This window comes from Equus caballus, chromosome 1 (assembly GCF_041296265.1).
Source record: "Equus caballus isolate H_3958 breed thoroughbred chromosome 1, TB-T2T, whole genome shotgun sequence".
NCBI lineage: Eukaryota > Metazoa > Chordata > Mammalia > Perissodactyla > Equidae > Equus > Equus caballus.
The window spans coordinates 174,387,645-174,414,864 of NC_091684.1; the positions used below are offsets into that span (position 1 = coordinate 174,387,645).

The window sequence follows — 27,220 nt, forward strand, 5'->3', positions numbered from 1 at the left end:
CTTTAGGTTAAAAATGAAGGAGAACTTCCTCCTTGCAAGGCAGTGGCATGCTCTCCTGAAGGAACTCTTTGGGAGATAAATTCTTACCTGTCTAGAATGGTTAAAGTTTGCCCAAAGCCAGGGGAGGTAATGAACTTTGAAAGTTTTCTCTAGATAGACAAATAATAATCCTTAAGTGTATACTGTGTCCTGAAGAACCAAGAAAATCCAGGATGGGAAAATCAGGATTCCTTCTGTTCCCTTTCTTCATTGCATTCAGGGTGAACTTTGAGTTTGCTCTCTGTGGTCGTGTCAACTTTTCAGGGATGAGCCTTCTCTTCAAATCAGATAATTACTTCCCTGGGAGGTTTAGAGCACTGATTCCTAGTGAGGACTTCAGAAAGATGACTGCCTGATGGCTAGCATGGCTTCTGTCCTTGACCAAGGGGTGGAGGGACAGAAGAACAGCTGGAGTTACATACGGAGCAGAAGAAGGGACGTTGGGTGTGAACTGACAAAGGTATGGCTGGCACCAAGGATTCCATTAAGGTCACTACTGTGGCTCAGCCTGGAAAAAGTGGGGCCAGCTTACTTGTCATTGCTTTTCTCCTCTGAAAAGTAATGAAAACTATATTCAGTATGGGTCTAAACCCCCTATCACGCTCCCCACCAAGAACTGAAGTCTGGAAGGAGTCCAGTGGGTTAGCAGAGCCTCCTGATTGGCAGCTACCCCAGTGTTTCCCAACCTTTCAGTCTGGAATAGACCAGGAGCAAGTACTGTCTTGTCTACACCCCTAGCCACCATGCACTTAGATGGCATTCCTTGCCTTTACTCGTACTGTAATGATTAATTCACTCAAAGATATTTGCGTATTGGGGCTGGCCCTGTGGCCGAGTGGTTAAGTTCACGCGCTCCGCTGCAGGCGGCCCAGTGTTTCCTTGGTTCGAATCCTGGGCACGGACATGGCACTGCTCATCAAACCACGCTGAGGCAGCGTCCCGCATGCCACAACTAGAAGGACCCACAATGAAGAATATACAACTATGTACTGGGGGGCTTTGGGGAGAAAAAGGAAAAAAATAAATTCTTAAAAAAAAAATTTGCGTATTAACTGTGCAAAGCATAGAGTATCATTAATTTCAGACATATTTATTAAGCACCTACTATCTGCTAGACACACTAGGCATTTGGTTAGATACAACGGTAAGAAATGAGATAGAACTGCTACATCTGAGGGGTTTATATTTTGGTTCAGGAAAAAAAAAGATGTATACAATGAAGTGCAGTAACTCACTCTGTATGTATACAAATGCGTGTGAACTCCTCTAGCACTTATTGCCTGTGCTACTTTTGTGTCATCTTCTCTTGTTACTTATTCTTTGTTATGTATGTGTCTCATTTGTCCACAGAGATGGAGCTCCTTGAAGGCAGGAGCCCAGGGCTGCAGAGTGCAGGACTCACAGCAGTAGCCTAAAGCCTCACATGTTCGCTATTCAGCAAACGTGTTGATTAACATACAGCCGTATATCAGGGCGTAACAGTTGCTTTAGAGTCTGTGACCTTCCTAGCTGTGGCAAATATCTGTCCTCTGAAGGGAGCTCTTATTTTTTAAAGTTACAAAAATATGACAGTGAGTAAGATAATTATGTGATGAGTAAGGTAGGTCACTCAACAGGACAGCAGTGCTTAGACTCCTCAGTAGGATTTGAAGCTGGTTCCTAAAGAGGCACAGGGCTGAGGAGAGGCAATGGAGTGCAGAGAAAAGGGCACAGGCTTGTTTTTATATGTATTGTATTTCGTTTAACTTTTTTATGGACATTTCCCATCATCTTCCCACTCCAAAATTATGATTAGGCCATTGTACACATGTGTACCCTGTTTTGTTCACTTAATATTATGCCAGATTTTCCTATGCTATTAAAAAATCAGATTAAAAAATACTTAACAAATATGTATTATCCCATTGTGGATATACCTTAATTTGTAAAACCATTTCTTATTGTTAGACATTTAGGATGTTTCCACATTTGTTGTTATTGTTGTTTCCTTCTATGATGGACACTCACGTCTTTATATATAAATCTTGCAGTTTTCTGAAATGGAATTTCTAGGGCAAAGGATAAAGACATCCATTCTAGTCTGTGGATCCAGAATGCATTAGATTCACCTGGGGGAGCTTATTTATTTATTTATTTTGAGGAAGATTAACCCTGAGCTAACATCTGCTGCCAATTCCCCTCTTTTTGTTGAGGAAGATTGGCCCTGAGCTAACGTCTGTGCCCATCTTCCTCTATTTTGTATGTGGGATGCCTGTCACAGCATGGCTTGATAAGCAGTGCCTAGGTCTGCACCCAGGACCCAAACAGGTGAACCCTGGGCCACCGAAGCAGAATGTGTGAAATTAACCACTGCGTCACCGGGCTGGCCCCACTTATTATTATTATTTAGTTTTTAAAAAGGATTTATTTTTTGAGTAGGTAAAAAATTCATACACTACAAAGGGAATACAGTGACATTTCCATCCACCTTTGTCCCTCATTTCCCTCCCCAGAGGTGTTCTCTGCATGTGTAAGCAAGCGCTTATAAAGTATAGGAGGTTTGTAACAAATAGAGATCATTCGATCCCACCTCCCAGAATTCTCATCCAGTCTGAAGTGGAACCTTGGAATGCCTCTTTTCCTCCTCAAGCTCTCTAGCTAATTCTACTGTGCAGCTAGATTTGGGAACCACCAAGTTAGATGAACTCTTGGGATCCTTTCCAGCTCTAAAATTTAATGACTGAAACTCACAGAATTAGTAATTTAAAAAATAATAATGATAAATGTTAAGACTAAATCATAATCAAGTGTCATAAAGATTCTCTTTGAAATGATCTCAGGGATCCAAGTTTTGATACTGAATTTATTATTTTAATACAAATAATGGCTTCCATTTATTGAGTGCTGATCTGTGCCAGGCTCTGTGGAAGATACTTTAGACATTCTCACTTAGACCTCATAGCACCCATGAGCTAGGTAATTCTTAAACCAAGTCTTTGGAAAGATTAAGCAGCTTGCGTGATCAAGGGGCCATTAAGTGGCAGAGTGAAGATTTGAACTCAGGCCTCTTACTCCAGGCTGATGTTCATTGCCCCCCACCGCCCACCTCCATCATGAGATTATACTAGGCCTAGTGTTTGGTAACTTGCTTTTTTCAATAAAAACATACCTTGAACATCTTTTGTTTCGTATATAAAGGTGATCTTTATATTTTAGTTCATTTTTAGGCTTTTTTTGAGTTATCATTCATTACCTGTGAATACATTTCTAAAACACATTTCAAACAATACAGATAAGGGATCTGTATCCTTGATCCTCACTCCCCAAATTCTTGTAACCACTGTTATCAAATTTGTGTGTATTTGGGCCCTCTTCTCTATATTTATGTATATACAAAAATATGTGGTTTGGGAGTGTTTTATAGTTATTTTATTTTTACATAAATGGGAGCATACTATACATAGGTTTTCATAACTTGCTTGCTTTTTTTTTGTGAGGAAGGCTGGCCCTGAGCTAACATCTGTGTGAGTCTTCCTCTATTTTTGTATGTGGGTTGCTGTCACAGCATGGCTTGATGAGTGGTGTAGGTCTGTGCCTGGGATCTGAACCCATGAACTGGGGCTGCCGAAGCCGAGTGCGCTGAACTTAACCACTATGCAACCCCTGTGACTTGCTTTTTTATCTTAATAATATATCTTGGAAATCTTTCCATGTCTCTACCTAAAGATCTTCCTCAATTTTTTTTACTGCTGTTAAAATTTAACTATAATGTCTATAGTTTATGTAGGTATTTCCCTAATGATGGGAATTATTATAAACACTGCTATTGTACAGAATATTGAATTATTTTTCTCATCAATTCCTAGAAGTAGAATTGCTGGATAGAATTTTTAAATGTTAATGGAGGCTGAAGTTGCCCTCCAAAAAGACTAACTCAGTTGATACATTCACCGTCAGTGATGAGAGGACCATTTCCCCTGCCAGCAACAGACACACTGCAGCTCTTCCCCTGAATTTGCTTTATGTTAATTGCTTCTCCTGGATGGTCTCTTGCAGAACAAGCCAAATATTGACAGATCTCTTTAGATTAAACTCTAGGGTAACTTTTCCCCTATTATTTCTGACCTCTGTCCTGGGCCTGTTCTCTGAGATACATAGACTTTTTTTTAAGAGTCTAATTGTCTAAATCTTGTGTCTCTTCTGGAGTATCCTCATACCTGTCTGTATCTCCCTTTTGCAGTCACTAATATGTCTGAAATGATTTAGGCATAACCCTGCGTACAGCCATGGCACAGGGAGAGGCAAGTTGAAGAATTACACAATACTTTGTTTTAACAAATTGCTTATTTTCTGTTTGAACACTTTCTTTGCTTAGTAGCTATTATTTTTCCCTATTTGTTGTTTGTTTTAGAATGTGAGTCAGGCTACCTTGAGTGGTAGCCCCGAAGGGTAGTTCGTCAAGAGCCCTCTTTTTTTTTTTTTTTTTTTTTGAGGAAGATTAGCCCTGAGCTAACATCTGCCTCCAATACTCCTCTTTTTGCTGAGGAAGACTGGCCCTGAGCTAACATCTGTGCCCATCTTCCTCTACTTTATATGTTGGACGCCTACCACACATGGCTTGACACACGGTGCCATGTCCACACCTGGGATCCAAACTGGCAAACCCCAGGCTGCTGAAGCGGAACGTGTGAACTTAACTGCTGCGCCGTGGGCTGGCCCAAGAGCCCTCTTGATTATAGGGCCGCATTGGCTAGCACCCAGAGTGAGAATGGGCTTGCCCTAATGATAGGGGCACAGGCAACTTCAAGCCCAACTGACTTTTGGGTCACATACACAGGATAAATAAACAACAAAGAAAAACAAACAAACAATACTAAAATTAAAGGAGAAGAAATAAACATTGCTGCGTTAGCAATTCAGTTGCCTTAATAGTTATTAGAGAAAAAATAAAGGAGATAGGCGAATTCAGGAAGCTGTTCCTTAAGGCCTTCCTTGATTTTTCTCCTGTGTGAGTAATGGAAGAAGAAATATGTGGAGCGGGTAAGAGGCTTCTTCCAGCCCTGGGGATCTAGGATCCTTGATCAATTTGGAGTGTTTGCCTCTGTGGCCATAGAAAGTACAAGTTGGGCAATTTAGCTTCCAGATTTTGATCTTGATGCCATGAACTGATGAATGAAATAAAAACTGACGATGAGGGATCATTCAACAAATTACAGAGCATTAGAGCTGAAAGGGAGTTTGGAGGTTATTTAACAAGGCATATGGCTTAGTGAGTTTTGGAGGCTGGAGAAAACTGACCTTGAAACTCAACCACTTCCCAGCTGCATAGCTTTTGGCAAGTCACCTGTTCTTTCTGAGCCTCAGTTGCTTCATTTGCAGAATGAAGTTAACAACTACTTCATAGGATTTTTATGAGATATAGAAATAAGTATGAAGGATTTCTTATAGTGCCTAGCATGTGGAAAGTACTTAGTGCATGTGGTTATCACATGGACCAGCACCCTCAGCTGCATCAGGAAACCAGCTCAGGGAAGTAAAGTGGACAGCCCAAGGTGGCAGAGCTTGTGAGTAGCAGAGCCAGGCCTTGGATTTAGATTTCTTGACTTTTAGCCCAGTTTCCTTTCTACCACTCTACAATGCAGTCTTTTGTCATTCATTCTTTATTTAAAAAAGAAAAAAACATGGCACCCCCCCCCCCCCAATACACATTCTTCTTTGTCCTTCTTTGTGTATAAAGAGATAATTGGGACAGGAACCCTACAGAGATACAGGATAGGAAGAAGTATTCAGTTGGAGAGACTTAATTGACCAGCTTATCAAAACTTCTTGCCAAGCTGGCAGTAAACCAGTGATCCTGGATCTAGCTCTGGCTGTAAGCACTGAGGAATGTACTTTGAGCTCCTCCATTGCCTCCCCCTTATTTCCTATTGTGCTTGCAGACTCTGGTTGGCCAGTATCCTGTTGGCCAACTTTTGTTTCCTCCTAACCAGGAGCTGCTGAGAGAGGAAAATGGCTGGTTGGCCTTTGGGATTTTTCTGTAATCTGCAGAGGGAAGAAGGGAGGAGGAGGTGAAACTGGAAGGTCCAAGGCTGAGAGTCCAGCCTCAGCAAAAAGATGCAAGTATCTGGAATCCTTGGCTCCCTTATTGCTGAATTCCGTGCAGAGATTGCCCTGGATAGGTGCCGTTAGTAACACTTCCCCGCTCTGCTTCCTGAGCTTCCATCAGGGACTGTTGTATCTTGTGCTGACTAGCATGGCTGCCAGATCCCTCTTCATCGTGGCACCCTGTGCTCTGGACCTTTACCTGCCATTCTTGATCATATTTTATTTTTTCCTACCCCCATTCCTAAAAGACCTTATTTCTGTCAGGAGACAGTGAATAAATGAAATCAGCTAATCACTGCTAATTAGCTTGATTTCTCATGGTGTCCTTCCCAGGTGACATAATGACTTAACATGGGTAAGAGAAGCACATCTGTCTGCAGAAGGCCCTGAGGGAATGATTCCAGACCTGGGTAATTTGGGCAGTATGGTGTCTGGAACAGGTAGCATGTGCTAGGCATGCACTAACTCTTTCCAAGCACTGCTTTCTGTATTAGGCACAGTGCTAGGTGCTGGGATAAGACACGAGCCCTCTTATGGAGGAGTTCGCAGTTTGGAAGGCAGTCGGGCGTGTTCAAATAGTCATGATATAGGGTGTGCTCTGGAGCAGGCCGTTTGTGTAAGGTCCTATGTAGGATCAATGAGTGGATCCGTTAGACATGTCAGGGAGATTTCGGGGCCTCAGTCTGGGCCTGAGTGGTAGTGGTACAGGGCCTGCACTTTCATTGTCTGTGGACTCAGTATCACGTGGAAAGCTGATACTATGGTGGAGGCACAACTCTTCAGGGGAGTTAATACTGGAACAAGCACAGCCTTATGTCTAAGGAATTTTCTTGGTGGAGCAGAAGCCTTGATAGCATTGTTCAGTCACACCTAGGTGTACGGACAGTCTTTATCTGCTTTCATCCACATCTGGCGTGGTGAAGTGGCAAGAACTCTCACAGGGGAATAATAAGTCAAGTCCTAATTTTCTTACCTAGAGCTGGATCAGTTAATCCATAGCTTTGTTGAGTACCTACCATGTGCAAGGGGAGAGTGTGGGAATCAGGCATATAGACTCCTTTCCTGACCCCAAAAGCCCATGGTCAAGGTTCAGGGCAAAGCTTGCATGGCCTAAAAAGGAGGAAGGAAAAGCGATTTAGTAATTATTGTTAAAACAACTTAATGGCAAGAATTGAATTATCTATAATTACATCTTTTTTTTTTAATAGATACTCTGTAGCTCCTTCCTTGGAGTGAGGTACTTAGCAAAGCCCTTGATAAATATTACTTGATTGACTAGGATTTGTCAGTGAAAGGAAAGCCGTTTCTGAGGACCTTGGTGAAGTGATGTTTTATCACTTAAAGAAACAAAACTCCCTCAGCTCTTAAATGTGTCCATAGTGCTCTAGAATCCTTGGAGGGAGATGGTGAACTAAATGCAAAATGCCATCCTTAGTCTGGCTCATGCCGTTGGGAAATCCTTATCCCGTTATGAGATATGAGCTGCCCACGGCTTCGGTCCAGGCCATGTAGGGTAGAGAAAAGTACTCTGGACCATGAGTCAGAAGACCTGGGTTCTACTCCCTCTTCTTCCACTTACCAGCTGGCTGAATTTGGGGGAATCAGCCTGTCTTTCAGTCACCTCATCTGTAAGGAGGGAATAATATCTACCCCACATTGTATATAGAACAGGAAATTTCCAAAGCAAAGCTTAAAGTGTAATGTGCTTATATCCACAAAAACACTTTGCTCAGAGGCATTCAACCTCCAACCTTCAGGCAGGTCCTGAAGTATCACTATTCTACAGATGACGTAACTGAGGCCTAGAAAGGCCAAATAACTTGCAGATGATGTTTTGAGCTGATTTTATCTTTGTTTCAGAGAAACGTCTTTACTCAAATGTCACCTTCTCTGTGACCACCCTATTTAAAATTGCCCCTTGCCACTCCCTCTGTACACACCCCTATCCCCCTTCCCTGCTTTGTTTTTCTCCACAGCATTATCACCATTTAACATATTATATATACTTAGAGGTGGCTTACCTACTGAACATTGCCTTGTGGTATGTTGTAGGCTGGCATTTCAGAAGCAAAGGAATGAAGTGTAGCGATTAGAGTGAGCCCTGGACATTGTGGGTCTTGGGTCTTGTCTTCTGGCTGAGAAGGAATTCTGCCAAGTAGAAGGATCTTGGAAATCTGCTTAGCTGGGTTCAGCTTCTAAGTCAAGGATAAAATTAGTAGTAGATAATGTTTGGAAGAAGAGATCTGAGAGCTAGGAGTCAGGTTCCTTTGCTCTTGTGCTTGGTCCTGGGTTCTGTCATGCTGGGGAGGCTAAGAGGGTTCTGAGGGCTCAGGTTCCCTAGAGCAAATTCTCCTATAGGTTTGTCCAGTTAGGAATAAGGCTACTATATTAAAACTTCAGGTTTATGCAAGATATAATGATTAATGATAGAAGGATTATTTACTTATAAAAGGGTTCTGGGCATTGATGTGCTACAGGTGACAAAACCCTGGGCTGCGACTTAGCAGCCCTGGGTTCCAGTCTTGGCTTTGCAGCTAATTTTCTGGGTGTCCTTTGGTAAGGTACTTAACTTCTCTAAGCCTAGCTTTCCCTTTTTCTCTCTAGGTTGTAAGAATTGTGTGAGATCATAGGTTTAAAAGTCTTTAAAGCCCATAAAAGAAGGAAGGAAATGAATATTAGCATTTATTAGGTGACTCTTAAGAGCCAGCCATAGTGTAAGATTTTTTTTTTTAAGATTTTTAAATTTTTTTCCTTTTTTTCTCCCCAAAGCCCCCCAGTACATAGCTGTATATTCTTTGTTGTGGGTCCTTCTAGTTGTGGCGTGTGGGACACCGCCTCAGCGTGGCTTGACGAGCAGTGCCATGTCCGCGCCCAGGATCCGAACCAACGAAACACTGGGCCGCCTGCAGCGGAGCACATGAACTTAACCACTCGGCCACAGGGCCAGCCCCTAAGATGTTTTTTCATCAGGAAAATTAGCTTAGTTAATCCTCACAACCACTTGGACTATTTGGTAACCATTTTGCAGATGAGGGAACTGAGGCTCAGCGGGGACTGTCTTCAGAGAGTCAGTAACTTTTTCAGGGTTTTGGGTCCACGGCATGAGCTTCTTCCTCAGGTGTGGGTCTTTGCCCTCAAGAGACTTCCAAGTGACCCTGCCGTGGCGGCTCTGTGGAACACTGCTGTTTGTCCTGGCGTGATTCTCTACTGAACTTCAAGATGAATAAAGAAGTAGTTTCTGTTGTTCAGTGGCATTAAAATGGGGATCATGAAACGTAGCAGTCCTAGGCAGTGTTCTGGGTCAGCAGCCTGGGTGGGTTAGCTTAGAGTGGTCCCAAGGTCTTGAGCTTTGCCCACACCCAGTGGACCTCAGCATTTGACCTGTTGACCTCTTCTTTTTCAAACTCTTCTCCCTTAGCTTCTGGGACACACTCTCCCATTTGTATCTCTATGTTCCTTCTTGGTCTCTTTTGGCTCAAGCACCTTCTCTACCCCTTTAATGTTAAGAAATCTTAAGAGCCTGTGGTCTTCTTCACTTCTGACTCAGCATTTTCTCCCTGGTTGATGTCATTCATTCCCAAGGTTTCGACTCCACCGATTTCCTAATAATTCCAAAATCTGTATCTTCAGCTCAGATTTCTTCCTTGAGCTTCCGACTCCTATATTCAGCTGCATGATGGGTACTTCCAGCTGGATGATCTAAATAAACTTTAGCTTAACATTTCTAAAGCCAACTCCATTATTTTCCCATCAAATCTACTTCTTTTGTTTACTCTCCCAGTTGGTGGTTCCATTATCTTCCTGATCACTCAAGCACAGAACCTGGATTTTTCTCTTCACTCACACCTATTTACCATCAGTTAAGGAAAGCTGATATTACTTCCCTTTCCTGTTACCACTGTTTTTGTTCAGTTCCTAATCCTTTCTAACCTCAACCAACCACAACCTCCTGTTATCACCCCTGCCTCTCATTTTGTCCACATTCAAATCTAGCCACCAAAGTAATCTCTCTGAAGCACAAATATTACCATCATTCCCTTGCTTAAAAATCCTTCAGTTGCTCTTGATAGCTTTCAGAGTAACGTTTACATTCCTTAATGTGGTATACACGGAAGGCCCTTCGATCTGCCTCCTGTGTGTCTCTGCCTTATGCTTCATACTGCACAGCAGCAATCTCCTCGTAGTTCCTTGTTCTCACCGTTGCTCTTTTGCAGGCATAGCACAGTACCTGGCATGGAATAGGTGCTCATTAGTTGAACGATGGTGAAATGTATCTAGACCCACTGGACTAGAAGTATCCCAGGTTCAGAGCTTCTAGAATAGGATACTAGAGAACCAACTTAATTAGAGAACCTAGAAGTTCCCTTAACTGAGGGGGTGTGTGAACCTCACTGACATTATAAAATTCTTTTCTGCTCTTGGCTTTTTGGTGAGGGACTTGAACTGCAGCGCTGTCCTCGGGTTCAGGAGACTTAGACTAGTCTTCGATCTGTCACTTGGGGCAACTCCCAGCCCATCTTTAGGCCAAGAACCAGTGGGTGAGCAAGGCAGTTAAGAGAATGGGCTCAGGAGCCAGGCTGCCGGGTTGGAATTCTAGCTGCTCCTCTCAGTAGTTAACCTCTCCTTGTCTCAGTTTCTCTGTCTGTACAATGAGTGTAATAATAGTCCCTGTCTCACAGAACTGTTAAATTAGATCAGTTAACATAGTGCCTCATACAGAGGAAGTGGTGAACTGCCTAGATTCCTCTGCCCCTAGGCTCCCAGAGCCCTCATCTTGCTCCTAGAACTCCTGGACAGCCATAATATCCCTTCTTGCTCCTGGCTTGTTTCCATTCTCCCAGACCTCTATCTTTGAGAATCCAGGTCTGTGCTGAGGTCTGATTGATGATCATTGTGTCATCTCTTGGGAACATCTGCTTAACTGTCACCCTTCCTGGACAGGCAGAGTTGCCCCAAGAAGTTGTGCCCTTGGTAGTTGTAATGTTGAGTCTCTTTCAGTTCTGTCTGTTAGAGCCTGTCTGGGCAAAAGTCTTTTGGGCCCAGCCCTTGGAAGCACTCCAGCTGAGCCCAGGCCCAGGCCACTCCCCTGATTTATGCTGGATTTCCCCATATAAAATGGACAGAGGTAGATACTTCCATCATTCTAGACATGCTCATTTTTATCTGCTTACTTTCCAAGATGACGTATTAAAGTTAGCGCCTAAGTGCTAAAGAGGCTGTCAAAAATAGAAGGTGCAGAGTCAAGACACTCTGGGACATGACCTTACCCATGAGATGTGCTTTACCCTAGTGCCACACTGCTGCCCTCCTTCCCTTCCTCAGTTTCTTTCCGTGTTTCTCCAAGTGGTATTTTAATTTTTTGCAACTCTGGTGGAAAAGAAAATGGCAAGCCCACCGCACAGGTCCATTTCCTCTGGTCCTAATCCTGGGCAGAGCCACTTATGTCCTGAAATTAGGTAGATTCAGAGAAGAGACAGCAATAAGGCTCACTTAATAAGTCACTTAGCTATCTGTCTGCACCAAAGTTCCTCAAGGTGTGACCCAAGCAATACCTCTTATTATAGTTCCCTTGGGGGTAGGAGAGTTGCTGAAATGCATATTCCTGCGTCCTTCCCTTATCCTATAGAACCAGGGGCCTGAGATTAAGTGTTGTGAACAAGCTTATTGGGTGACTCTTATGCTGACTGAAGTTGAGAATCATGGCCTTAGAGGTTGGGTTTCAGATTGAGATGGCCTGGATTAGGGACTGCAGTCTGGCGGAGGGCTGAGCAACCTTACTGAGTGCAACTTGGGAAGGTGGTTGGGGTTCAGCCCACAACATCCCACTTAAACATCCAGGTTTTCATAAGTAGCGTGTTCTCGAGACTGTGCTGGAGATGGAGGAGGATGTGGGGCATCCAGCAGCCATCCTGCCGGAAGGTAGAGAGCACAGAAGTAATGACCCGTCTTCCTGCCCCCAGCCGCAAGTGATGGAATTAGTCAGGTGGGTCTGACCCAAACGTGTACCATCCTCACCTTAGCTTCATTCATTCAGCAGATATTTTTTGAGCACCTCCTATGTGTCAGGCGCTGTTATTGGTGCTTGGGATACATTCACGAGCAAAGCAGGGATCCCTGCCCTTGTGGAGCTTACATGCCAGAGGTAAGAAATGGAAAATAAACAACAGACGTAATAAATAAGTTCAGTTGTATAGTATGCTAGAAGGTAATAAATGCAGTGGAAAAAAGGAAAAGTAGAACAGGGGAAGGGGGCGGGGGGTGGGGGCAAGTGTCAGTATTAAACAGGGTGGTTGGGTAGGCCTCCTACCTGAGCACTGAGCAAAGAGCAGGAGCACAGGGAGCTGGCCGTGCCGTTGTCCGGGGAAGTGCCCAGTGGCCCAGAGAACAGAGTGCAGAGGTCTTGGAGTGGGAGCAGGTCTGGTGTGCCCTTCAGTCTGGGGCTCACAGTCCTAAACATTTTCCTAGAAAACTTACTATCATAACCCTACTTCTTTAGTGCTTAGGACCTAAAAAAATCTGACAGTAGCCTTAGCAGACATGTGCTAAACTGCAGAATTAGAGAAGGTGAGCACTGGAAGGTACCTTAGGCACATTCCCTTCTTTTTAGCAGAAATGCAAGGAAGTGAAGTGCCACACTGAAGGTGTGGCAGAGATGGGACCAGACTAGGCCCCTTCCTCCTCACTAGTATTAGATTTTTCTGGGCAGTTTTGTTTGAGATTAACCCTCCAGAAGGACAGGGTCAGGGCAGTCTGAAGGGTTGAAGTAGGCTGGTTTGTGTAGGGGGCTATAGAAGTGGTGGGCACTGAGGACTTCTCATCTTCCCCAGGGTTCCCTGGCCACCTTTGGTTTTCCCTCTGCCTACTCTCCCTGCCCCCCAGGAGCCATCACCAACCAGTATCTCCCCCTTCTTTGTTGCTAATGGTGGGAGGCTTGGAGAGTGGCTGTCAGGCAGAGTGATGGTTCTGGAAGACAATATACAGTTTATCAATATTGAATTTTGTAGCTCGCCTCTGCCGCCACCGTTGTAGGGAGCCGGCCAGGCTTGGCAATGTTATTTGATAGTAGAATAATCATCATTTATATCGCAGCTCTGAGTACCTCTGCTACTGACAAGGGCTCAGTGCCTGGGTGTTAGAGAGAGAAAACAGGCTCTCGAAGGGAGAGTGAACTGGGTAGGAATCCATGATCCTGGAAAGCTGGACATTGGCCTCTCTCACTGACCACTGAGGGGGAGTAATTTAGCAAAGATGTGCCCCAGGGATAAAAGCAGCCTTCAACTGCTTTCTTTAAAAAATGCATCCTATGAGAACATTTAGGTTTACCTCTTGCTCCCTCTGGCTGCTCTCTCTCTTAACTCCACTTTGTCCCCTTTTATAAGGTGGTTTCTCAGCTAGAGGGGTAGTCAGCTGGTAGACAGTGGGTCACACTCTGAAGTGGCTCCAACAGCTCAGTGCCAAAGGACTATCCTGTCAGGAGCATGGGAGGGAAGGAGGAGATGGAGTCAGCCAGTGCACTCATAGACTTCCAGAGCTCCAAAGGACTTCATCGTTCCTGGATGTTTGGATGTAGATCTCTTTGGCAAATCAAAATTGTATTTCAAAGCTATTCTTTCTTTAAAATAGTGTGGTGAGTTATCTTGTGAAGAGAGTCATCACTTTTGTGAAGTTGTGGGGGGGTCTGTATCCTGGGAGGATGGGTGTGAAGTGGGGCAGGCTCACACAATAGGACCCAGAAAGCAAAAACAATTCAATAATGTTCTTCAACTTTTGAAATGAGCTAGACTCTACCTTTCTCCTTTGTTCTCCAGCTCCCCAAAGGGCCATGCAAGAAAAGGTGGGCTCACTCTGTGGCAGGAGGCTGAATGTTCAGAAGCTCAGGGAGGCTCTGGGCCCCGGCAGGTCTCCGAGGCTGGCTCTGGGATCTCCTCATACTAGTGAGTCATGTGTGCCTGCATGTTGAAGACAGTCTGTCCTCTTAGACCTCTGACGGAGAGGTTAAGTGACTTCAGGGACTCCAGATGCCAAAGTGAGAAGGACAGGAAAAGGGAAAGTTGTTAGGAAGACAGTAGGAGATATCCCCAGAGACATTTGGGGTTTCCTGACCAGAATGGGATTGAGGCAATGGAGTAGAAGTTTTGGGCTGATAGCAGTGGTATATAGTGGGGGGTAGGGGGCATCCTAGAAGAGAAGTTCTGAATCCAGGTCATCAGGAACACCTAGGAGATTTTGTAAAACATAAATTCTGCCCCCATCCCCACTCCTACAGGAAGACAGAATCAGCTCTCCAGAGGCACGTAGAGGCTGCAGGGTTCCAAAGGTGGAAATAAAGGCAAAAAGCAGCAGTGGAAAAGACCAGGCCCAGGCCTTAGTCAACAGAGGGAAAGGGGTCTGCGTGAAGCTCTTTAAGGGCATATGTAACCGATACACCCCATGCTGGCCTTGTCCTGGAGTTTTAGCAACAGAAAATAGAGAAATGGAGCTAGGCTAAAGGTCAGGAAATGTTGGTCCTAATGTCAGTGCTGTCATTTAGTGGCTCTGTGACCTTGGACAAATCACTTCACCTCTCTGAGTCTCAGTTGCTTGATCTGTAAAATTCAGGAATTAGACTTATTGGTTGCTAGGGTCTCTTTCCAGCTCTGAAAGTCTGGGTCTGTGACTCTAAAGAGTGATATGGTTTTGCCAGCTTTAGCTGGTGCATTATGTTTGGAGGACCAGAGCCTGGTGCCGCCCCTTGTTTATGGAGTATTGGGACTCAGCTGACCTGGGGCCAGCTAATCCATTTGCCAGCTTCCAGGCCAGAACCACCTCTGATCACTTGGTAGAATTTTCCCCAAAGCGGAACACTGCTTCTGTGGGAATAATGTTAATTAAGTTAGAAAATTTAGAAATGAGAGTTCTGTGGCCCATTGAGTTTGAGTATCAGTGAGTTAGACACATTCAACAGCTTTTTTTTCCAGGACTTCTCAGAGCATCTCTCACCCCAATATGCGTTTTGAATCTCTTAAGAGGGGGGAATACACAGTATTTCCCAAACTAATTTGATTGTGGGATCCATTTTTCTGAGGAGCATCTCATCATATTAGTGTTTCATAGAGCACCTCCAGAAAGAAGTTTCACCTCTCTTTCTTTAAAAACAACAACAGAAAGTTAGATGGCCCTTACTCACTTTTTCCCAAATTCTTGACCTTCAAAAAGGGTAGGAATGTCCACTTTTTCTACTTGAATCCTAGAGGCTGGCAGTCTTGTCACAGTCTTTCTAGGGCAGCCTTGTAGGCAGTGCCAGTGATTTTGTGCTACTTGCTGTTGAATTCCCATTGAGTTGACACCCCTCCTGGGTCCCCAGATCAAACCCCTACGTCTCCCTGCAGCACATGCTCACCTTGACAGAGAGATGGAGAAGGGCAAGTCAACAGGGGCTCCTCTGAGCCTAGAGCCTTCTCTTGGTGACCTGGTCTGGGGGTCACTGTGGCTGGACTAACAGGGAGTAGCTGTTGACTCTCTGGTTTGTGGTTGCTTGTCTATAAGAGACAGGAAAAAAGTTGCCACAGTCCCCCAGCCTAGGAATATATACTTCTCAAGGCTGGGCCAGGCTGGAAGGTGAGCTTAGGAATGAGGAATTCGCTATCTTATTTGGGCAGGAAAGGCTGAGTTGTACTCATTTGGACTCGCACACTTTTTACACCCCATTTCCCATGCCCCAGTCTTGTCGTTCTGCCCTCTTTCTCCTTTGTCCTTCTTCTGGTTCTTACCATCTCCCCCCAGTTCTTCTAAGCAGACAGACTCTCCTTCCTCCTCCCCCATCCCAATCTCCCAATCTCTTCTTCACACCCCCTCTGCCCCCCAGCCTGGCAGCCAGCCCTGTAGGAATGTTAATTAGCATTCACGATTTAATTAATTCAGTAGCTAATTAATGATTGGGGACTGGGGGGTGGGGAGCTGGGGTGCAAGGGAGATGGGGGCTGGAGGTGGCAGGGAGAAGTAGCGGAGGCTGCAGAAGGCATCGCAGATGGCTGTGCGGTGGCTGGCACGGTGCCCACCGCCATGGATGCAAACACTCACGCGCACGCACACGTACACACACACACACACACACAAAAAAAAGGAAAGGGTGATCGAGGAATAAAATAAAAGCAGGGAGAGAAGGGCACAGGGGCCCTGGGAACTGGGGGTGGGGAAGGCTCTAGATCTGTTTGAACCTGCTCCGGAAGTGGAAGAAGAGAAAAAAAGAAACCACCACAGGCGCAGAGAGAAGAGAGCTCTCCCGATACCCCCCCACCCCCCACCCCAGGCACCCCTCCTCTCTGGCATGGGATTCATGGGCACCAGCTGAGGACAGGGGCCCCTCCCTCTTCCTGCCATAAATATTGGCACAGAGGACTCAGTCTCAGAAGGACAGGACATTCCCAAAGAAAATAGTTTTCCTTTTAAGTTGCTTTTTAAAATATATATGTATATATTTTTTTAAAACATTGCACCCGTTTTGGTGTGAGGGCGAAGGCGAGTAAAAGAAGGTGACCGAGCCAGGAGGAGAGAGCACAGATGGCTTGGTGGTGGTATGGTGTGGTGAGTTGTGGGGAGGAGGAGAGGGGTCGGGCAGAGGTTGGGGGTGGGTGGAATGAGGACCCTGTTTTCCTCTTTTCGTTTTGCTGTGGATGAAGGAGAGAGAGTGAAAGAGAGAGAAAGGGGGTGGGGAGAGAAGTGAGACAGATGGCAGAGGGGAGAGGCGGCAGCCAGTGCCGGCACTGCCCAGCTTGGGCGGACCCAGCTCCCCCCGCCTGCCAGCTTTCCAAATGCCACCCTTCCCCCATCCTCCCCTCTCCCCATCCCCCCAGCTTGGCACTGATCTCGGAGAGAGAGGGAGGGAGGCTGGGCAAAGAGCATCTGTTCCCTCCATTCTCCCAGCTCCATCCGCTGCCAACCTAGGGCCATCGTCTGCCTCCATCACCCCTCCGCCCGCCTGCCCGCCCGCCTACCCACCCAATCCCAAATGGGTGCTGGATCAGGTGCCGAACCTGGCTGCCTCCTCGGGTAGACCAGTCACTATGCATTGCTGTGTGTCTGCCACCGCTGCCTGGCACTCATGGGGCCGTGTGTGTGTGTGTGTGTGTATGTGTGTGTGCGCGCATGTACATGTACGCATAAGTGCGTGCTGTATGTGAGCCTCCTGGGCATGGGTGGGGGTTGGCACTGCGGTTGCCAATCTAGTGTCCAACCAGAAGGACAGAGGGATGAAATGGAAGAAGGAAGGGAGATGTTGAGGGCCTGGGAGGGCAGAAGGGTGCATGAGTTGCTCCACGCTGCCTGCTTAGAGGCATTGGCATTGCAGCTGCCATCCTCGTGCCCGCGGAGGTGGGAGGAGGTGAACGGGGAGAGGGCGGCGGCAGGAGTCCTGGTGCTCTGGGAGGAAGGCTCAGTACCCGGGAGCCATTGGCATCACATCGCCAGGCTGGTGCCCTGAGCTGGGGCCGTGGCAACAGGGGCCCCAGCAGACAGAGAGGAGGGGCAGGGATGTGTTGCTGATATTGTTGTCCTCCTAGGGCACAGCTTTGAGAACTGGTTGGACTATGAGTAGTTAGTCCTCTTCCAGTTGGGGAAAGTAAAGTGGTGGAAAGAGTAGCCAGGGAAGTGCCAAGCAAGCGCCGAAGAGCAAGGAGGAGGGGTCTTGCCACTGCTCCCCAGGAGAGCGCGTGGGCTGGCAGTCTGGCCCTTTGTCAGAGCACTGAAGGAGAGGAAGGGGCCTGGGTGTGAGGTGTGTGGTGCTGGCACTGCCCAAGGAGCCTGGCACAGGCTCTGGCATTGTGTGGAATGGGGGAGGGTGGCAGTGTCTCTTGCCAATCTGCTTGAGAGGGTTGTTGTGCCAGGACTGAGAAGGGAGGGAGCGAGATATTGGGGGTGGGGTGGGGTTTGTGTATGTGTGAGTTGTTTGGGAGAACAGACTTTTTTCTGCCAGGACCTCCTACCCGTTCCCTCTTAGGCATGGGAGTGGAGCGACAGACGGAGAGAGGCGTGAGGACACAAAGGAGGATGCGCGCCATTGCCAAGACCCCAAGGAAGAAGGATGGAGAGTGCTGGCAGTCCTGCCTGGCCCCCAGCCAGTTTCCTGCTGAAGATGGCCAAGTCCTCTTCCTGGTCTGTATATGTCACTATGCGGGCGTGGTATGGGAGGGAAGGGCTTGCTTGCTGAGCTGGGATCTAGAATGGGAAGGGCACCTTTCTGGGGATCCCATTCGGACTCTCCACTCTAACAAGTGAGGTGTCTGATTTTCTCCCTGGTGCCTTCCTCTCCTCCCGCTCCCTCCACTCCACCCCTCTTTCATCTCTCTATCACCACCTGGGTCCTACTGCTTGGCACCCAACCAACTAGATGCCGCCACACTTGGCAGTGCTGCACTGGCACGTGAACAGTGTCTCAGATCCTGGTACTGCGGCAAACCCAAAGCCGCCAAACATGCTCACGACCGCCACTTGGTGGCAGAGAGAGAGAGGGGTGGCGCCTATAAGTGTGCCAGGCACTGGGCGGTGCTCCATGCTGGGAGTGGCATGGGAGGATGCCCTCAACAGCTGGGCTGCATCATTGCTCTCTAGCCAACCCCAACTCTGCCTTCCTCCCAACTAGATGCCCACCTCCCTCCCACCCTCACTGCCCCCAAGAAAGGGATTTAGATGGTACCACACTCAGTGTTTGAGCAGCTAGTCCAAGGGAAGCTGGAGCACAGAGGGACAAGGGCACAGGTGAGAGTCACACCCAAGTCTCCAGGCCAGTGGACTATACACCTCTTTAGGCAGCAGGGACAGAGAAAATCTTGGGAGGGAGAAATGAGAGCCTGGAGAGAGGCCAGCCAGTTGTGTTGTCACAAAGATGGTGGCAGAAGAGATTGGGAGGGAAAATATAGGAAAGAGAGATCTTCAGGTCCTGCTGTTGGGTGGTGGGATGGTTTGTGCTTGTATGTATTTTGTTCTGCCCTGTGCCTTGTGATTAACTGAGCTGTGGTTGAGACAAACCAATTCTTTCTCCCTTGTTAAAAGGCCTATGTTCAATAACAATCCTAGAAAGATGGAGAGGTGCTCTAGGCCTAGAGAGGTGAGCAGGTGTTAGGAAGACAAAGGCACCTGGGACTTGTCCTTCCAGAAAGACTATTCAAGGAGATTTTGTGTTTGGAAATTTCTCAATGGCACCCCAATTAGAGCTGGATAAATTTCCCTATCTTTGAAATCCACCCCCGGAAGGGAGACCATGGATCAGCAGGGAGCCTTGGTAGAGAGGAAGGCCCCTAGGAGGAGAGTCCTCAGCATCTGTGGTGACCAGCCCTATGTTTCCAGAGGCACTGCCATTGGCAGTCCCATAAAACTGGACCTTCAGCCTCCATCTGGAAGGACTTCTAGCAGGTTGGGCTCTCCTTGCTTCCTAGGTAGCCAGAGGCTGTGGGTCAGTGACTAGGAAGATCTTGGGATAGAAGATTTGGCTCTGGGTGATGTCGGGGGAGGCTGGGTGGCTTTGAATGGGGATAGGACCTGCCTACAGGGAAGCAAAGCCAGTGCCATGCTGAGCTGAGCTGCTTGGGGCTGGGGCAGTTCTGATTTCAGCATCTCTGGAAGTGGATGGCAGCTTCAGCAGAAGCAGGGTGGTTTCCGCAGCAGAGGAAGCAGGGGGCACGCAGCCAAAGGGTGAGTGGATAAAGTTTGTATCTTCTCCTATTCAAGATCAGCTAGCATAAGCAGAAGACACAGTCAGATTTCCAGAATGTTGGAGGTGGGGGTGATGTCAGCGTAATGAAGAAGAAAATCTGAGGTGATGCCAGGCTCCTGTGTGGCAGCCCCTGGTGTAGCAGGATGGGGTGCTGGGTGCTGGAGAGTTGGGGCCAGTCACAGATGTATAAGGGCTGAGCAGTCTAGATCAGTGGTTCTCAAACTCCAGAAAGCACAGAGTCATTTCAGGGGTTTCCGACTCAGTTGGTCTGAGGTGTGGTCCAGGAATGTGCATTTTAAACAAGCACTCAGGTGACTGTGATACAGGTGGACAAAACTTTAAGAAACACTGTTCTAAGAGATGGCAGTCACCTTGTGGGATAGTTGATCTAGTCTGGATTTCCCATGCCTTTTGCATCATTCTTCTTCCTCCCCAACCATACTCATGTCTTTATGCTGTCATGCATGTGATCTCTCTGTATGTGTGTTCTGGGTGGGGGCAGCAGGAGGAAAAGGAGAGATCGTGAGGTCCAATCAGGCAGATTTATCTTGTTAGAACAGTGCTTCTCATTGGCAATAGTTATCACAGAAGAATCCTTTAGGGATCACTTTCAAAATTCACTCTTCCTTTCACCCCCGGATTCTGATGGTTGGCTGCCCTATGTTTCTGAAAACTCACCACTGAGAACCACTAGATTAGGAGCATTGCCAGGAGATTGCTCTCTGTGGTTGGGTCAGATTTGTGTGGATTCTGTGGCTTGGTACAGGTTGGGTCTCGGTGACTTCTTCAAGGACACAGGTCTGGGTACTGGGTAGAGGAAGTAGGGGTCAGCAGAGTACATGGCCTAGCCTACTGCCAGCACTTAGCAAGCTGCAGATGATGCTGTGGTTTGAGCACTGGGGGGCTATCCAGGAGTGAGCACAGCATAGGCCATTCTTCAAGTCTAGCTGAGAAGACATGGCGCAGGGTTGGATATCAAGGAGGGACTGTGGATGTGGAACAGTGCTGTGTCCTGCTGATTACTTGTTTCGGTGTTTTAGCCACCGTTTGTGTAAGAGTGTGTGTATAGTTGGATAAGATTACGAGTCAGTCCTGGCTCACCTTTCCCTATCACCTTCTTTCTGGTCCAGCGATAATCAACCTGCTTCCCTACTAGCTTCTAGCCAGACCCCTCTCCATGCTAGGAAGCTGCAAGAAACACCAGGCTCAGAATACTGACAGGGAATAATGCCATTCACCCCTTGTCTGTCCTCTGTGTGGAAGGCTGTCTGGGTCCTCCATCTGAAGGAGAATGATGGCGTGGCTCCTCACCCAATTTTATGTTCTTTCCATAAAGTGTAGTCTCTCCCTGGGAGGCTTTCCCTGGGGATCACTTCTCATCTTTCCCCAAACTTGACAAGCCATGGTCTAGGTCTTTCTACAAATGTCCTCTCTCTCACTTTTCTTTTATCTGCCCTTTCACAGTGTCTCCAAGCTGTAATCCTGTAGACCCTGAGGCTGAGTCTATAGCTTTTCTTGTTGTAGCAAGAACTTCCTTGGTATTGGAGCATTTCTTCCTTACTCAATCCTCTAGAAATGACATCCTTGTGGCTTACAAGTTTCTCACTACAGTCACGTGTCGCTTAACGACAGGGACATGTTCTTAGAAATGCGTCACTGCATGATTTCATCATTGTGCAAACATCATAGAGTGTGCTTACACAAACCTAGATGGTATAGCCTACTACACACCTACGCTACATGGTACTAATCTTATGGGACCACGGTCGTATATGCACTCAGTTGTTGACTGAAATGTCGTTATGTGGTGCATGACTATAGTTGCTACAACTGGTGGTTTGAGCTTCCCACTGCAGCCTGGAGAGAAATGCTCCCCAGTACCTGGCCCTTCCTATAACACAGAGTCCCAGCTCAGTTTACCCCTATGTTTCATAAGAGTTTTCCCCAAAGTTCCTCCTGTTTTCTCTTCTACCTCTCTTCCTTCCCTAGCGTCACACTCCAGAATAATTTAAGGTCCTTTCCCCGTGGATTAATATTCAACATTTGGTCCCCTTTCCTGACACTGGTTACATTTCCCCTGACTTTATCTGTTTATAAGCTTTTCCTATCTACTGTTGTGTGAAGAAAATTAGTATGTATTGGAGAGTGTTTCTACTTATGGGAGTGTGGGTGATGGGTCTGGGAGCATGTCCCTTATGCCTATATGGCCATGGGCCCATCCTTGCTCACGTTTGTGTGTCCCTGTAGCTCTCTCTACATGGTTCTGCTGCTGTTTCTGATAGTCTGCTTGTTTGTTTCGTTGGTGTGGTTATATACAGAGAGCTCGTAGTTCAGGTGTGAGTATCTATACAGGAATGAATAATTGGATGAGCGAATGTGTCTTAAAACAGATCAGGGTGGTAGAGATTTGGGGAATCAGTGATCTGGACTATAAGCCCTGAAAGTGGTTAAGGAACAAATAGAAGGAATTAAGCAGGTGGATGCTATTGTGCCTGGAATAATTGGCTTTCTTGGTTCTTGCGCAAGCTTCTTGTACAAGTAAGTAAGTACATTCCAGGGGCTAGAGGATTGGGGGAAGAACAGGGTTTTTTTTCCTTCTCCTCCCCAAAGCCCCCCAGTACCTAGTTGTACATTCTAGTTGTAGGTCCTTCTGGTTGTGCTATGTGGGACACTGCCTCAGCATGGCCTGATGAGCAGTGCTAGGTTGGCATCCAGGATCCGAAACGGTGAAACCCTGGGCCACCAAAGTGGAGCACGCGAACTTAACCACTCAGTCACAGGGCCGGCCCCAGAACAGGTTTCTTTTTGTGGTCCTATTGCAGACTCTGCCCTGTTTGGCCACTAAGTCTTCAGATTTTCTCATGTTGTTCCAGCAGACTTTGATTTTTGTTCCTAGTTGAGAATTGGCTACCTTAAGCCATCCTCACACAGATGCTGCTTTAGAGCAGAGACAGCCCAGCTCATTTACCTCCTGCCTCCTGGTACTGACCCTGGCAGTAAGTAGGTGGACCAGAATTTGGATGCTTTAGGACCCATGTACGTCAGAAACCCTAGGCCTTTGCCCCAAGCCATGAAAGACCAATCTTAAGAGCCACTGATTTGGGCTCACTTCAGAGTTGTCAAGGGGTTGGGGGTGTACTGCAAGATAGGTGTTGATGTGCCAGGCACTTGAGTTGGGTCTACTATTCCCCGGGAGAAGCGGCATGATGTACCCTGGGTGACCTGGTGTTCACCTCTAGCGTTCGGTGTAGGGCCATGCTGACTCAGCCCTGTCCACCAGAATGGCCCATTGTGCATCTCGAGCGGGAGTGCTGCTGCTGAGGAATTCTGGTCTGAGAAAGGGGTTGGGAAGGAAGGCTTCCAGCCGCTGGCACCGTGGAATGGTGCACCCTCCAGCAGCATGTTGATTGACCTAAGTCAGCAGAGTCAGCCAGGCTCTTTTGTCCCCTAAATTACAGGGTTCCCGGTAAGGACAGTTGCTTAGAGTCAGCTCCTGTCTACTACAGTGAATGTACATGCTGTCTCCAGGCCAGGGTATCTGGGTGTAAAAGAGTATGTTGGAAGGCGAGAGGCGGCGGTATTTCTGGCTATATTAACTCCTGGTGAAAATATTCATAGTTTGCACTAAAGCCAACCTACCCTGGCTGTAAATCCCTAAAATGCATGACACCACACCTCTAATCATCCCATGCCGGATGTTTGCCAAAGTTTTCTTGAAAACGTTTCCTCTTTTTCTCGTATGTTTTTCTTCTATTTTTTTTGTTTTCACCTTTTATATACAAGTCACATTCCCAGAGCAGAGAGGAAAAAGCATCTTTCCTCGTACACATGCTGCTAAGAAAATAGCTTTATACACAGAATTTCAACGGGAGAGAGAAAAGGATAGGGAGGGTGGGGCGCAAGAGAGATGTTGAGAGGCCAGGAGAGGTGGCAGCAAGAGCAAGCCCACGGAGGGCAGGTTCCCTCCTCTTGTCTGCATTCATCACTGGCATTTTTGGCATCATCAGTATAACTAATTCCACCCCACCCCAGTTTGCTAGAGTTGGAGCTTTTAATTTTAGAAATGAATGGGACTGGAAGCGAGATTCACAGAACATATGGGGACTGGGGGCTGAGCTGAGCTTTCCCTCCCCCTCTCTGCCTGCCCATCTTCTCTGCACATGAGCCACTGCTTCAGTATGAACACAGTCAGAGTGGAGTGACACATAGACCAGGAAATCTAAATCCCAGGGCTGGCTGAATTTGTGTGTGCATATGAAGTGAATAATGGTGGTAGAAGAAGCCCGAAGGGAGAAAGTTTGGAAAGAGACTTCCTTGAAAGGGGAGGTCTTAGGGTCAAGGGTAGTTGGAGAAACTATCTGGAGGACTAGGAGATTTTTGCAGGCTTTTCTTTGCCAAAATAAAAGAGATGCTCCTCCACCCTGTGCCACATTAGCTGGGGTTTGGGAGTGCCACAATGACTTGATGTTACAGAAACAATTAGGTTAAAGTAGGGAACCTTCTTCTAGCTCATTTGTCTTCTGTTGGTTCCTTGGTGATGTCACCCTATCAAAGATTCACCATGTGCTTCAGTCATCTTGCCCACCCATCCCCTCAGCCAACATCAGCTCCAGACCCCCATGAACCTCATGGACAAGTCCTGACTCCTTCAGGGGTGCCCCCAGCAGCTGCTACTTACTGGAGGAGCTGGGCTGGGGCAGAGGATGTGGGGGAGAACACAGATAGGAACAGGGGTCCCTGCAAAGGCAAGGAGGTTCCAGAAGTGACTGAAAATGTGAAGGGGCCTCTAGGAAGCGAGACAGGAGTAGGTTGTGAACGGAGCGCATGAGAGGACGTGATTAGCTACTGAAAGGGAAGCATACCCAAGATTCAGAACCACATGCCATGTCTACCCCTTTCCTCTTAGGACCGAGATACTTTTGGTGACAGTGACTTTTCTGACTCACAGCTGGGAATGAAGGGATGTTACCTGTCCTGATAAATACTCAATTCAGGGGGCAAGGATGTGTCTCTCCCCGGTCTCCAGGCTCTTCTCCCCATTCCTGCCTCTGAGGCCGGGCATGGCCAGGGTAGGGCTGCTCTGTTTTCAGTCTCGAGGGTCACCACACCCATGCAAGGACTTAAAGCCACTTGATCTTCCAAAGATGAGATGGTTTAAAGAAACCCTTAACATGGAGGGGAAAGTGACACAAACAGGAAAAAACCACTTGTTTGATGGGAGAGTTTTCAGGGTTTTTTTTTTTTTCTGTATTTTCCAAGTTTATGCTTTTCTTTTTTCTTTAGTTCATTCCTCTGGTCTCTCCATCTTTCTCTTACGTGCACATGTGTGCACGTGCTCTCTCTCTTTCTCTCTCTCTCTCTCTCGTTTTTTTGGTTGTGTGTGTGTTTCAGTTTTTTTTATTAAAGAACTTTGGATTTGCCATTGGTGGGCAGTGCCATCCTGGAGGCTGGACCCCCATGTGGCAGGGCTGGGACAAGGGGCAGGCCCATGGCTGCTGAGAGGATCTCTGTGTTTAAAGCCTTTGAAAATAAGTTACTGCAGTTCCCAGGGTGCAGGGTGGGGATTGGCAGAGGGATTCCTGGCGGCGGCTTCCCCTAGAGTCCAGGCCACAGGGGCTCCCCTGTCAGGCGAGGAGAGGGTTAGGAGGAAGGGGTGTGGGGAGAGAGCCGGGAGCCCTTCTCCCCTGCCAACCTCCAGTTTGGTTAGAGTTTTGTGGGCTCCCTGCCCATCCCTGGCTCCAACCTTGGGAGCCAACTGGGTATTTGGAAAGTTTGTGAGCGGTATGGCGCTCTAGACAAGGGGGTAGGAAGGAGAAGGGGAGTGGCAAAGTTTCTTTTCCTTCCTCCTTCTTTGTCTTGGGTTTTCTTTTTCCTTTCTTCTTCTTCTTCTTCTTTTTTTTCTTTTTTTTTTGGTGTTTTCTCAGTCAGTGGAACAGCTTGGGATAACATGTATTTGTGTGTTTATAGGAGTTGGGGGTGACTAGGAATTCAGTAGGGAAAAGGTTGTAGGAAGATGGAACCAAGGATAGATTTTGTATATGGTGGGCAGGGCAGACATGAATAATCAGGATGACAAGATGGGCGTGTCTATGAAGACTAGGGGCAAGGAGTTGCAGAGGCGGATCAGCGTGTCTGTGGGGGTGGGGAGGAGGCAGGACTCTGCTGGAGGTGGGGTGTGTGAAGCCCACTGAGGGTGGGAATTGAAAGATTCCCATGAGGTGGGCGGAGCCGAGGGCTGGGGTGAGGGATTTGAGCTCCCACCAAACACCCCTTGGGGAAAGAGAGGGAGCCCTGAGGCCCTCCCCTCCCCCATCTTGGTTTATCTGTTTATAAAGCTAGAAGTGTAGAGGTAGTAGTAGTTTTTGGGTTGGAGTCCGTGTGAGGTAATCTTGCTTCCTCTTTGGCAAAAGCCACAGCAGCCGTGGCAGCAGTGGCGGCGTTGGTGACGGTGATGGGTGGGCCCCCTGGGGGCGGGGCCGCCTTGCGCCTGTGGGCCGAGGAGCGCAGGTGGGAGGCCAGGGCTTCACGCCCACTCAGCAGCACCTCACATGCCAGGCAGTGGTAGGTACAGATGGGCACCCGCAGTGGGGGGGGCATGGAACCCCCAGAGCCCCGCCCAAAGAAGCAGAAGGATCTCTGGTGAGCAGTGGCCAGGGCCTCCCCGTCAAATGCCATCTTGCACTGGCGGCACAGGTAGCGGTGGGTCACATCCACGGTGGAGATGCCAGTGCTGCCTGTCAGCAGCTCATCGGCCTCTCCGGCCTCCCCCTCCCCTGCAGCGGGCAGTTCAGGAGGCTTTGGAGGCGCTGTGGCTGTGGGCTCGGGGGGCTGGGATGGTGGCTGGAGGAGGGCATTAGGGAGCAGTCCGATGAGGGTCTGAGGTATCACAGGGTTCACGGGAAATAGCCCCTTCTTCATGCCATAGAGCTGTTGGAAGTAGGTCCCCTGTAACTGGGGGCCAAAGACAGTTGGTGGTGTGGTGCCCCCTGCAGGGGGCAATGGGAAGGGCAGGAATTGGCCCCCCAGCAGGGCTGGGACAGTGGCCTTCAATGCTTTGAGGTTCTTGAGGGCATCAGTGGAGGAGTTGGCGGGGGCCACAACTGGTTTTCGCTCACCAGAGACCTTGTCCCCAGAGGGTTCAGTAGGTGGGCCCGGGGCAGGGTCAGTGGTGCCTGCTGTGGAGGGGTTGGATTGGTTGGGCACAGGTCTCTGAGGTAAGGGGCAGCTTGGGCCAGCAGTCTGGACCACTGTAGTAGCAGGCAGGACTGAAGTGGCGAGGCCGAGGAGGCCTGAGGACGCTGCAGGGCCTAGGAAGATGAAAGGAGTGATGAGGGATTAGCCACCTCCTGGCCCCATCATCCTTTCTACTATAGGCCACCTCCAGCCACACACTCACCCATTCCTACCACC

At 47.7% G+C, this 27,220-nt stretch overlaps 2 protein-coding genes across 8 annotated transcripts in view; one reads left to right on the plus strand and one right to left on the minus strand.

The window, feature by feature from the left end:
* NGDN (neuroguidin) overlaps positions 1 to 27,220 on the plus strand; it is a 62,871-nt gene that overhangs the window by 16,251 nt on the left and 19,400 nt on the right. For 2 of the 4 annotated variants that reach the window (XR_011428306.1, XR_011428305.1), the window contains exons 11-15: positions 12,161 to 12,265; positions 13,932 to 14,057; positions 16,614 to 16,686; positions 18,098 to 18,252; positions 19,696 to 19,788. The gene's annotated coding sequence lies outside the window, so the exon portion shown is untranslated. Of the gene's footprint in view, positions 1 to 12,160; positions 12,266 to 13,931; positions 14,058 to 16,613; positions 16,687 to 18,073; positions 18,253 to 19,695; positions 19,789 to 27,220 lie in introns of all 4 variants that reach the window. The other 2 variants (XR_011428308.1, XR_011428307.1) reach the window with 2 other exon arrangements.
* The window catches only part of ZFHX2 (zinc finger homeobox 2), a 28,231-nt gene continuing 26,667 nt past the window's right edge, over positions 25,657 to 27,220 (minus strand). For all 4 annotated transcript variants that reach the window (XM_023622505.2, XM_070241338.1, XM_023622485.2 and 1 more), the window contains one exon: positions 25,657 to 27,117. In XM_023622505.2, the coding sequence (XP_023478273.2) occupies positions 26,138 to 27,117 (980 nt within the window). In that variant the 3' untranslated portion in view covers positions 25,657 to 26,137. The remainder of the gene's footprint in view (positions 27,118 to 27,220) is intronic.